Source organism: Ictalurus furcatus, chromosome 3, assembly GCF_023375685.1.
Source record: "Ictalurus furcatus strain D&B chromosome 3, Billie_1.0, whole genome shotgun sequence".
NCBI classification, from domain to species: domain Eukaryota; kingdom Metazoa; phylum Chordata; class Actinopteri; order Siluriformes; family Ictaluridae; genus Ictalurus; species Ictalurus furcatus.
Genome location: NC_071257.1, coordinates 26,318,710 through 26,331,690, shown reverse-complemented (window position 1 = coordinate 26,331,690; position 12,981 = coordinate 26,318,710). Strand labels below are relative to the sequence as shown.

General features: G+C 41.6%; 1 protein-coding gene across 11 annotated transcripts in view; it reads right to left on the bottom strand.

The window, feature by feature from the left end:
- Positions 1–2,054: 2,054 nt before the first annotated feature.
- camk2g2 (calcium/calmodulin-dependent protein kinase (CaM kinase) II gamma 2) overlaps positions 2,055–12,981 on the bottom strand; it is a 78,013-nt gene continuing 67,086 nt past the window's right edge. The window contains exons 16-23 of one of the 11 annotated variants that reach the window (XM_053621766.1): positions 12,588–12,632; positions 11,949–12,003; positions 8,727–8,814; positions 6,971–7,083; positions 6,149–6,224; positions 5,832–5,926; positions 5,444–5,692; positions 2,055–4,996 (exon numbers count right to left, since the gene is read on the bottom strand). In XM_053621766.1, the coding sequence (XP_053477741.1) occupies positions 5,460–5,692; positions 5,832–5,926; positions 6,149–6,224; positions 6,971–7,083; positions 8,727–8,814; positions 11,949–12,003; positions 12,588–12,632 (705 nt within the window). In that variant the 3' untranslated portion in view covers positions 2,055–4,996; positions 5,444–5,459. Of the gene's footprint in view, positions 4,997–5,443; positions 5,693–5,831; positions 5,927–6,148; positions 6,225–6,970; positions 7,088–8,726; positions 8,815–11,948; positions 12,004–12,587; positions 12,633–12,981 lie in introns of all 11 variants that reach the window. The other 10 variants (XM_053621755.1, XM_053621756.1, XM_053621758.1 and 7 more) reach the window with 10 other exon arrangements.

Genomic DNA, 12,981 nt, shown 5'->3' with positions numbered 1-12,981 from the left:
GGCAGACTGATGTCAGAGATGAGGGGAGGGGGTAAAATAGGGGCGCATTACCATACTAAAAATACCATCCCAGTCCTAAATGTAATGGATGACAGACACGTTAACACAATATTACCACAAAACTGCTTTGTATTGTAAGAGGTAAGACTATTTTTGATGGCTGGAGTCAAAAAGGTTTTAATATTGTAGATGCCTTTCTGAATAAAATGTTATCAAATGTGTCAAATCTTGGATATGTAGCCAGGGATTGTTGCATAATCCAACATCTCACCCCTACACAAATTATGCTTAAGACATTTAAACAGTATCTTCAATAGAGGGCATAAGGGCAGCCCACCTGTGTGCACAGAGCGGTATCAGTTGGTGTGGTCTATAAAGATGAGCATGAGAGGTCATGAATTCCACTTTAAGTTGTGAGCACAACGTAGACTCTGGTGAGCACGGGAAAATGAAGTATGCGTGTCTCAGTGCTCGCTGAACTGAAGGGCTTTCATGCACAACCGTTTCTCTGCATACTAGTTCTATAGCTCCACACTTACAAATACCTTTGTGCATGCAATTCACGGCACATTGGGCTCATTATTAATGACCATGCTCACCAATACTGCTCTGCACACGCATGGCGGTCACCCACGCCCTCCATTAAAGATACCGTTTATACATGATAATATATTTTATATATCAGTTTCCTTGTGTTGTAGGAAGACGCTTTAGTAGCGTCTCCTACTTATATTCGCACAGAATATTTTGCAGTCTGCTTTGTACATGGACATGAGACTTAATCACATAGTATCATGTTGTATAATGACCCTAATAAGCCTGTTGAAAAACAGCCTTAACATCAAAACCACTGACAGGTGAAGGGAGTAATACTGATTATCTCATTACAATGGCATCTGTCAAGGGGTGGGATATATTAGGCAGCAAGTTGATATGTTGGAAAGAGGAAAAACAAGTAAGCGTAAGGATCTGAGTGACTTTGACAAGGGCCACATTGTGATGGCTGGACAACTGGGTCAGAACATCTCCAAAACAACAGGTCTTGTGGGGTCCTCCAGGTATGCAGTGTTTAGTACCTACCAAAAATGGTCCAAGGAAGGACAACTGGTGAACTGGCGACAGGGTCATGGGCTCCCAAGACTCATCGATGTGCGTCGGGAGTGAAGGTCTGGCCATGATAGAAAGGTGTCAGAACACACAGTGCAGAACTTGCAGCTTGCAGTGTTTGGGGCAGCTGTGACTCAGGTGGTAGAGCGGGTTGACCACTAATCGTAGGGTTGGAGGTTTGATTCTCGGCCCACATGACTCCACAAGACACTGAACCCCAAGTTGCTCCCGATGGCAAGTTAGCGCCTTACATGGTAGCTCTGCTACCATTGGTGTGTGAGTGTGTGCGTGAATGAGACACTGTAAAGCGCTTTGGATAAAAGCTATATCAGTGCAGACTATTTACCATTTAGCTGCAGCCCGGTCAGAGTGTCCATGCTGACCCCTGTTCCCTGCAGTTTGGCGGTGCTGGGATTTGAACGCAGGACCTTCCGATCAGAAGTCCAACGTCCTAACCACTGAGCTACACTGGCACCATGGAAGAAGTCAAGCTTGCAGAGGCAGTATGATTCCCTGGGCAATGTTCTGCTGGGAAACCTTGCGTCCTGGCATTCATGTAAATGTTAGTTTGACACGTACCACCAACCTAAACAAATTCTGCAGAACTCAGTCCAAACGAGCGTCTGTAGGATGTCCTGGACAAACAAGTCTGATCCATGGAGGTTTCGCCTCACAACTTACAGGACTTAAAGGATCTGCTGCTTGTCTTGGTGCCAGATACCACAGCACACCTTCAGAGGTCTTACGGAGTCCATGCCTCGACGGGTCAGAGCTGTTTTGGCAGCACAAGGGCGACCTACACAATATTAGGCATTTGGTTTTAATGTTACGGCTGATCGGTGTACGTTCAATGCATTGAAAGCAGGATTAAGAGAATGCAGGCAGTGCTTGTGTTTAAATGTTTTTATTAAATACTTTCCCATGTTTCAATAATAACAAAGCTATCATGAAGATCTACAGACATTCAAACAAACACTTGATATTTTTTAACTCTCTTTTTTTTTTTTCTTCATTTTTAAATGGTTTTATTAATTGTATGATCATGCAAAAAAATCCAGCATCCAATTAAAACTGAGTATAGTCATATGTAGAACCATCATATGGTTACAATGCAATAAATTGAATAGAATCTGGGGAACATACCAAGCTATGGCTTTGTTAATCTTTTTTTGTCCTTTTTTTGTTTTGTTTGTGATACATCACTTCATTTTAGCATTTGAAACAGAGCCATTTTCAATTATCTTGAGAATGCAGGTAACATACATATAGATAGATAGATAGATTTTTCCATTTTTTAAGTAAACACAGACAGTGAAAAATATTACCAGAGTAGACATGCATATTTTCCTCCTTCTGTCCATCTGCATATATGGTTCGGTTGTTAGAAGTGAGCATCCTGTTGGAGCTATTTCAGCTAGCATATCAAGAGCTCACCCTCACTTTACAAGCTAAATGCACGTTGTCTGACAGGCATCTTTTCCTATATCTGAAACACCGTCATCCATTTCTCTCCTCAATTTGATAGGTTTTCTGCTTTCATACTCAATATGGAATAAACCGGGTTGTGTTGTTCATATAAACATAAACATTCCGCATGGCTGTGTGGATGCACGACGACGGGCCTCAGAACAGACACTACAGAGACCCCAAACATCACCACACTGGAACTGTACACACAATGCACCAGGGCGCAAAACAGGAACACAGTGTGATGGGGTGGCGGGTGTCACAGTGCTGTGCTGTGTACTTTCTGCCATGTTAAGCTCCGTGTGACTGATGAACAGGGATTCATCTTTTCTTTTTTTTCATCCATCAAGTGTGATCGATAAGCAGAATTGCTTTGAACAAGGTGAAGGGGTCTGGTTGTAATCCTTGCCCCTTTAAATTCACTGATATTCACACATAAAATCTACGTTACTACAGTGAAAAGGTGTCACACACATGATGTCACACTGATACACACACAGATATGCCTTAAAGGGAGCACACTGTGTTCGAGAGCAGTAACACAGCCACACCAGTGTCAAAACCTACACACGACAATTTGCATTTACAACATGATTGATTTTACCAGTGCGTGGTGGAGTGCGTCTAGGAGTATGCTTGGGTGTGTGGTGTGTGTATACAGGGACGACGGACGGACGTGCACGTTTGGCACAGCCTAGGCTCCGCCCTTCATCTACGAATGGGCACTGTGTACGTATTTACATTTAAAAAAAAATTATATGATCCAGAATAAACATCAACACTAAGAACACTAACATTAGAACAGTACAACACAAAGTGTCACAAAGGGACCTACAAACCAACTGGCTTTAGCATGATCGCTTTCTCCAATCTCAAATCAGCTGATGGTCACATGATCAGCGAGTTTATCCATCTCGCACTCCCTTTCCTCTGTTAAACATGCTCGAGCGTCACTCACAGTGAGTCCGGAGACGGAACAGAGAGTGGAAGAACCGACGGTACGTCACAAATAGAACAACACAGTCAGTGTGCAGACACACACACACACACACACGGACGGAGTGTATATCAGCTGTGGGCTGGCGTTGGGGTCCGTCTGGGATTTTCTAACCTGAAGTTGCAGAAAAGTCCACGCAATGTGAACACAACAGCACAGCGTCTCAGGCTTATGTGCAAAACAGTACAGGCCATTTCTATTCGATTCAAACATGCTTCATAAGAGTCTAGAGAAAAAAACAAACGTATAAGCATATGTAGCTGGAGCTCTAGGAAGCTGATCCAAAGGTGTAAGAGAGAAGAAGCGATCTGAGAGCCACGATGAGGTGAATAGTGTTTAAGCTCCTCCTATTGGTCAGAAGGAGATTATGAACACGCGAATAAAGTGAAGCGAGTGTTCTGAAACTTCAGGTTCTAACAAGTAGGATATTATATAGCTGCGAATAGACAAGCAGGTAAGTAAACTGACTGAACACTTGTCAGGGTGTGTTTAGGCACGTGTGTGCCGATGTGTGTGTGTGTGTGTGTGTGTGTGTGTGTGTGTGTGTGTGTGTACACGGGCTTCTTACAGCACAACAAAGCAAGGAGTGCCAAGTGAGGCCGCATATCACGCACAAACACCATACACACACGCTCTTTTCTTTCTCTCGCTATAAACATCAGTGTAGAACTATACAGAACGTGCCTTGCTTTTAAAAATCTGCTTTTTTGAAAACACAAAGAACTTCCAAATACAGCATCATTCAGGAGATAAAAACAGAGTTACACACACACCAAAAAAAAAAAAAAAACCTAAAAGATACTAAAAACATTCCTACACGCCTCCAATCGTCCAACCAAATCAAAGGGTTGCTAAAACAACTTCATGTCAAAGTCTAATTTCTACACTTTGGTGATATTTTCTTCTGATATTAAGTAAGAATTTAGTTAAGCTCCTCAAATATCCCACCCATACCATTGGTTTGCTGAAATCAGCTATACACACATTAACAAAAAAAAAGAAAAGAAAAGAAAAAGAAACACCACCAGCCACTGAAATATTCACATTTCTGATTTTAAACCTCCATCACTTTCAGCCCTGCTAACTGTGTGAGGATTGACAATCTCAAAAAATGTACAACATATTAATACTTGAAACACTCTTGCTGAACGACGGGCAGAAGAGATGGGCTCATGGGGAAAGGACGAGACAGCGCCCCCTGTGGGCATCAGAAGCATGCAGCATTCGGAGGGCGGGGCCACTGCCATCGCCGGCCCCCACGTCTAGCTACAGTTGGACTGAAGTGGTGCTGGCCTCAGCTGGCTTTAAATTTTTTATTTTTTTTACTTTGTTGCGTGATTTTTAACCCCTTATGTTTTCTCTTCCGGCCGGGCCCCTGGCACCAATCCGACCACTGAGAAGACATGCTCCAATCATCCAGGCAAGCTGGAAAAGAGACATTTTGCACCTTAGTTGACACACAACTACTTTTTTTTTTTTCTTTTTTCAAGAAACATAATTTTAGGCTCCTATTAATCAAATTTGGATTTTGTGGTGTACCTTGTAGAAGAGAATCCAGGCTATAAACTATTTAACCGAGTGCTCAGTCTAGGTATTCAGTTACTATGGCCACTGAGTTTCTTTGGACTTTATATAATAAAAGAAATTAAATAATAAATAATAATGAAAGCTTCCGTTGAGAGGTATGTTTAATTTACAAGTTGCTTGCATTTTCACACAGTTGTCCATATTCCTAACACTGAAACAGGAAATAGCATCCAGCCCAAATACGGTAGCTAGAAAGCCTTCTTCCTTGGTTAAGGACAACCATGAGCATTCACTTTCTGTTGGACAAGAGTGGATAAAATGTGGACTGCTGTGTGCGTGGTGTACCTGTGCCTGGTGTAGTTCATTGTAAAGGGGCAGCAGGTGCTCCTGAGCAGTGGAAGTGCACATTGAGCCACTTGGAATCACGGCGGTGCCACACGCGCGTCTCCTCTGACTGGCAGCTGCGCGGGCGGCCCTGGCTGTCAATGTACTGAGTCAGACGGATGTAAGCGATGCAGGCTGCATCCTCTCCGATCAGATGCACGTGAGGATTTAAGATGGTGGTGTGCACTGGCTTGCTATTCTTACTCAAGACTACAGTAACACAGAGAGAGAGAGAGAGAGAGAGAGAGAGAGAGAGAGAGAGAGAGAGAGAGAGAGCAATATTATAACCTTAAGTCTTCGACTTTGTTTTTGTCAGCTCAATAAATAAACAGAAGGTCTGGTCACTCACGGTTCTCGAAGTAGAACTTGTGGAAGTCCATGCCTTCCACTAGGTTGCCCAATGCCTCGGGCTCAAAGGAGGTCAGACCAGGGTCACAGATTCTCCTGAAACAAGAGATACCAAAGAACTAGCCTCAGAAATATTCAGACACAGATTTCCAGGTTGAAAAATACAATGCGACATGCTCATAATCCGCAGGAACCAAACATAAAACAATTCCATCACGTATTCTGTGACCACAAAGAATAAACGCTCATTAATATCTGACGTAAAGGTTTCACTAGTGTAATTTATGAACAATTCAATTAACAAGAGCGTGAACTTACGTATAGGCTTCAAAGTCCCCATTGTTGATGGCTTCAATCAGCTGTTCAGTAATTTTGATGATTTCCTGCTTGCGCGCTGATGCGGTAGGACAATTATGAAAATAGGTAAATTAGAGATCCCGATAATGAAATTTTATTTAAACAACAACAAAACATGCATGCTAACAGATTCCACCCCAACCAATCATTAGGCTACATAATCACTAATGCCTGACTACAATCTACACAATCACTAATGCCAGACTACTGGAAGCATCTGAGTCACACATTTTAAACACTAAAAAAAACAAAAAACAACAACAACAACAACAAAAAATGACTTCAACAACTGTACGGAGGAATTTATACTCAATATTCTAGAAGCTTCATAAATTTGTATCTTACACTTTTAAAATCACTATTCATCCAAATCTGAATTTATTCACAGCTGTTTCTAGGCTTGAAATGCTGCAAGGCAACCCAGTGATGCGTGGTCACAAATTTCCATGAACTCTTTTATTGTGTTAGAATGTAGGAATAGCCTCAGATCAATGATACATCAATACACAAGTTTGTAGAAATCGTATTGTCCTTGGCAGCAGCAGGGCACCACTTGCTCTGGCTGCATATTAATGCTGGCTACGAGAAAACTGAGATAAACAATACATAGCGTGGAGAAACGGAAACACACAACATTTTAGAGATTTTAGTGAAAGTGTAACTGTTCCAGTTTGAATTAGAGACGCACACACAACACAAGACACATTCCATAAGCCATTGTTCCCCCTTTCTGAAGCCACTTGTGTGTCTCACTACGTCTACACTCTGCAGTCTAGCACTTACACTGCTGTGAGCTGCTGCCCCCCGGTGCTGCCATGGAGGCTGGGTCAGGTACAGCAGGGCACGAGCTCTGCCCTCTACTGCTCCATGCAATGCGCTTTGCATTATGCTGAACGCTGGCTGCAAGGCAATGACACAAATCCACAAAGAGGAAACTACGCCACACTGCACGCACTCGTATGCTCAGCCACGACAAAACCAAAACTGTCAAGTCACACCATCTACAGACACTCACTAAGGTAACACACAGAAGAAAAAAATAAACTGTATCCAACCACTATTCACAGCAAGCCACAGCACACCTCTGAAAAGAGCCTGAGAGAGTTCTGGCATATAGACAGCAGTAGGAGTAATCTTCACATAAAAAACACAAGCATGAAATTTCAGAGCAGAGACAGAGCAGTACACTAAGCAGACAGCAGGTGGCAGCAGTCACCTGCACGCACACACGCAGAGTTTTCCTAAACACACCAGGAGTAGTCTCTAAAGGAGTGGCAGTGAAAGCAGTTTTGACTACAGGCTGGCGCTGCACATGGTAGACATTAGCAGAACTACACTGCAGCAACAAGAGAGAAGAGTTATGGATGGGAGCAAAGGAAGCTGAAGCTGAGAAAGAATGACAGCTTGAAAAACATCAGCCTTTGTCAAACTGTTCATTTGTCAAACTGTGTATATGTACGAGACGATGTACTTTCAGAAAAATTAAAAAAAAAAAAAAAAAGTATTTTAGGGAAAGTAAAGGAATGTGGCACATTGCAAGCTGAAGTTTTCTCCCCAAAAATGCAATGCTCCGTGATTGTGCTGGAGCTGGGACCATGTGCTTCACATTCATTTTATTATATTGGTCTTGTTTTATTTTATTATTGGCCGCTTGGGTAGCATTATTTGCAGGGCACCTACAAATGTAACGTGTATGTCAAAGCATCAAGTATCACTAAGGAGGGCTGTGTATCTGCAGTCTTATCTAGCATGTGCATCTTTACTAACAGCACATTCATGTTAATGGGAAATCCTTTCAAGTCAAGTTAATTAACCGTACCTACTTCATACAGGATCATGGAAATGCTTCTCAACTGAACTAGTGGCGATTACAAACTACACTGAAGCACCATTTCTATACAACTTCACTTGTAAATCCGATCAAACCCGTTAGTGTTTGATCAGAGTGTGGTCTATTTTTATAAAAAATAAAATACTTTGATATGTATACTAACCTCAATATATTTCATCAAAATGAACGGAAATGTTTTTATTACATTTTATTTTTTTTGTCTAGGCCAGCTTCCTGTTGGGTAAGGAGCCAATTTAACAACAACGACAAAAAAACGCAAGTCTTCCTAACGATGTCTAAAACTTTGCTAGCTAAGTGTGCTTTTCTGACACATGAGAAGAAAAGCAATCGTCAGGCTTTGATTGAGATGTTGTTGGGTAGCTATGTGCCACAGTGAAACAGACATAAGCCTAATCAATTCAGCTTGTAATCAGATACTGACTGTCAAAATGTCCACAATGCTCAAGCGCTGCAGTGGGAATGATGTCTTTAATTGATCAGTATATTTATTTGTGATTTTTTTTTTAAATCAGATATTTATATATATAAAGTAATTTATTAGCTTGAATTCGAAATATTTGGGAGGTGTTTTTAAACATGATGGACATGAAGGAACAGGGACGTCGTACAGTTAGCAGGAGGAAGTACAAGGTGGAGAAATCTGCTAGAGACCGGGTCAGAGGTCAGCTCTTTGTCATGTAAGGAGACTTACTAGGAGGTGGGATCAGGGGAGGAGGTGTCTCCTCAGACGCACTGCATTGGCTGAGCACTGCGCCGTCACTGTTAACCTTGCCAACTGATAAATCACAGCCAATCCAAGAAAAAAGAAAAAAAAAAAAAGATGTGACATGCTTATTTCCGCATTTTCTTTTATGGGAACATGGTACAAGAAAAGTTTTTTATAGTACTCAAGTCAATTGTTTTGCATATGGATTGTGCGTAGCCACTCATACATCAAATAAGAGCATACACAGTGACAAGGAGCTTACAAGCTTCCTCATTTCATTTAATGACCAGCAGACTTTTCAAAAGTCAAATGGAGATATTTAGGCTTTGACACTGGATTAAAAAAAGATGTAAAGTTTTAGGCTTTATACGAGCCCGAACTGCGTTGAATGGAGAAAGTGCAGCTGCATGAATGGATTTTCAAAGTCCAGTCACAAACCAGTAACTGGGCATCATTCACATTCAAACACTGCACAGAGGACTAAATGTTCTATAGATATAGCCTACTGATACCAGAGACTGCCAAAGAGACCAGGCAAGGTGGGACCTGCTTACAAAATGCATAATCGGCTGATGAACGCTTTGGTGGCTATTACAGGCTTTTCACACACCCTACTGCAAATACCTTAGCTTTTATGTCCACGTCATTAAACTGTAAAAAGAATGTGGTGCGCAACATCTTGATGAACACAGTCTTTCTTTGTTCCATGAGCTTCATATCTGTCTGCTCAATTGGGTGCGTATGGAAGTAAAAACCTACTGCTCACACAACTTTAATGAGTGTCATGAGATACCAGTTCTGACGTACACCTCTAGTCTCAAGCAGATGCTCTATGACCCTTTCGGTCAAACTTACTAAAAAATAAATTAAATAAACAAACAAACAAATAAATACACAAACACCCCACCTCCTATACCTTCATGGTATTCTGACTTTACAGTGCATATAAGCTTACTGAGAAAGACACAGCAAGTGAGAGCAGAGTGCACGGGACAGTGCGGGATTGTGGGAGTGTGTAATGCAAATAGAAAGACTGTTCTGTCCAAGTTCACCTAGTCTCACTCCGGTACAGAATTTGGGATCTTTGGGCTACTCTGGCATAACGTCAGCAGTACGGTTGTTTTGGCTGAAAGAAGTGGTTGAGTGGGAAGATTAAATTTACACTATTTTCCCCTTAAAGCAGTCAGGCAGCCATGATATGACCAGTGTCCAAATTGTCCATTTTTACTTTTGTACAGTAGCTTACAAGTAAAAAACCGAAACCAAAAAAAACAAATGTAATACCAATTAGCGCCATTCAAAGCACAATCACAAACAAACTGGCCTCAAAAAACACTGCCTAAGTAAAGAAAAAACACGGGCTACTCTTTTTGAGATTACATAACAGGCAAGTGTGTGATACTGGCGCTTTCCAAGATGTTTTTCAGTTTCTATGAAGTCATTCCTTGTACACCTTTGAATTGTACAAATGTTTCTAAACACCTGGGACAAGAGGATTATGTGTCTGGGCTCAGGTTTAGAGAAACAAAATAAATCCTACTACTTATTGACTTTCACAAGCAAAAGTTTTGGCATGTGTGTTTAATCATATGTTAACATGCTTCACGCAGCAGGATTCTGTAAGTATACTGCGCTCGTTCTGAATCCCACCACCTGCTGCACTACACACATCATTCCAGGAGTGATCTGGTCGACGATTGAATGGTTTTTAAGATGAGATACGATAAGATAATACTTTATTAATCCCCACATGGAGAAATTAGGGATTTTACTAGCCATTTTAAATGATGAACATGCAGGTATGTGGAAACACTGACAAAACTAAACGAAATATAACTTTCCTGCAGCACCATACAGTAATGGTGCAATCATGATCACCCCATGGCTAAAACATTTGATCTTTTGTTTTAAAAAATCCACTGAATACTCTGATGGATATCAAACAACTGCAAACACAAAACAAAGTTTATCAAAAAAAAAAAAATTGTTAAACATATGAGAAAAATATATTTGAAGTATATTCCCATTGATATTTTACTTTTTTTATTTATTTATTTATATTTTTTTTTACACATTTTATGAGGACTCATGGACTCTATCAAATATCAACAGATATTAAATGAAAACTTGACTGCCTCTGTCAGAAAGTTTAAAATGGGCCGTGGTTGGATCTTCCAGCAGGCAATGATCCAAAACATACATCAAAATCAACACAAAAATGGTTTACTGACCACAAAATCAAGGTCCATGTTCATCCCAGTCCCCTGACTTGAAACCTATAGTAAACCTGTGGGGTGAACTGAAGAGGAGAGTCCACCAGCATGGACCTTGAAATGTGAAGGATCTGGAGAGATTCTGTATGGAGGAATGGTCTCAGATCCCTTACCATGTATTCTCCAACCTCATCAGGCATTATAGGAGAAGACTCAGAGCTGTTATCTTGGCAAAGGGAGGTAGCATAAATAAAAAAGGGTGCCAATAATTGTTGCACAGCTATATTTAACAGCTTTTTTTGTGATAAACATGTGTTTTGTTTGCAATTGTCTGATATCCATGAGAGCAGAATATTTCTGAGATTTTTTTTTTGAACAAAGGGTTAAACAATAAAGACAATTTTTCACAGCCTTCTTTGCTCATATTTACCAAGGGTGCCAATATTAGTGGAGGGCACCGTATCTAGGCCGTCTATGGCTTTAAACAGAATGTGACATAAAATGTTCATGTACAAGGTTGTACGTATAGTTGAACCTCAGTACCTTTTGAACATCAACCAGAGTGCACCCTAAACCCCAGGTCCTGCACCTACAGCACTGCTCTCTCAACACCATAGTGCTGACTCATGATCATCAGTCAGTCAGTATGACCCTGCTTTATCCTCCACTGTAGCCCCACTTCTCTACAGCTGCTTCTGCTGGCCATCGTCATTCTGTAAAACTGTCAACTCTCCAGTCACGCAGCCTCTCATCATAGCTCAGACATATTCCTGCACAGACCGGGTGCTGGACATCAATCTAGTGTCCCTTACTGTCCCTCTTCCCCAGAAAGTTGGCAATATTATTTCACAAAATGTTTCCATGCACCATACAACACTGTCCCTCCCAGTCCAATATCCACCAGTGTGCTAACCTGTCCAGCTGTCTATCTGTGCTGAAGAGAATAGAAGAGAAGAGCCATGCAGATTACATGAAAGGTTGATAGTGTACCTTTCCTACCTTTCATGTCCTCCTCTTCTGTAGTGTTACAACTCTCCATGGACCCCTGTAACGAGACAAGAGGTGGAGGGGAAAGAAAACAAAAACGAAAGGAGAGACATTCAGGAAGGTTAGAAAGGTCACTTAATACTTAGAGTTTATTAAGTTTGGTGCACACACAGACAGATACACACACAAAACACCACACAGAGGCACCCACATAATCATGGTCAAACACACTTCCTCTGTGGAACACACCAAGCCCTGCACAAACCAGCCATGTCCTGAGAGAAGGCAAGCTCAATAAGCCAAGCACCACGGCACAGTTAGTAAATGGGATCGAGACAAGTCAGGGAGAGTGAGGTTTTTTTTCCCTTCTCCACCAAGTATACGAGTTCATTAGTTAGAGGTCTCAGTAGGTGAGTGTAAAGTTGGGTTCCTTGAATACCAATTCAGCCAACTGGACTAAAACCTGCCTATTTAATTTGCAGATATGAAAAGAATCCATTGTTCTAATTAATTTATTCATTGAATTGGCTGATTTGCAATTCAAAGTGGATGGTTCATTTCTGAGAGTGGTGATGGTGCAGTATTAGTGGTGTTAGTGGTGAACTGCAGAGCGCTGCGGAGCTGGCAGCTGAAGCCGCTTACCTTGACGCCGTCGGCTGGGTTGTGCACGACAGTGGTCTGTGGTTCCTGAGAAAGGCAGGAGACAGTTTACCATGCAGAGGAGGGGGCAGTGGGGGGTTAGATAGAGCCCCAAACTCCGAAACTAACAGCTTAATACTAGGCCACTGCTACTGCTAATGCAAAGTGCAGAGGCTAGAGCACACACAGCAGGAGATGAAAGACACTGGAAGCTGTTGAGAGCACTATGCGAGATCTATCTGGACAGACAGGTGCTATGCTTTGGGCTGATGAAGTTTTCAGTAAGTAGTGAAGCGAATATAAAAGCAAAGAATAGGGGACATATAATCATGTTACCCCATTCACTAGGCTCACGCACACGCACACACACACAACAGACTGACACAAAGCACAGTAT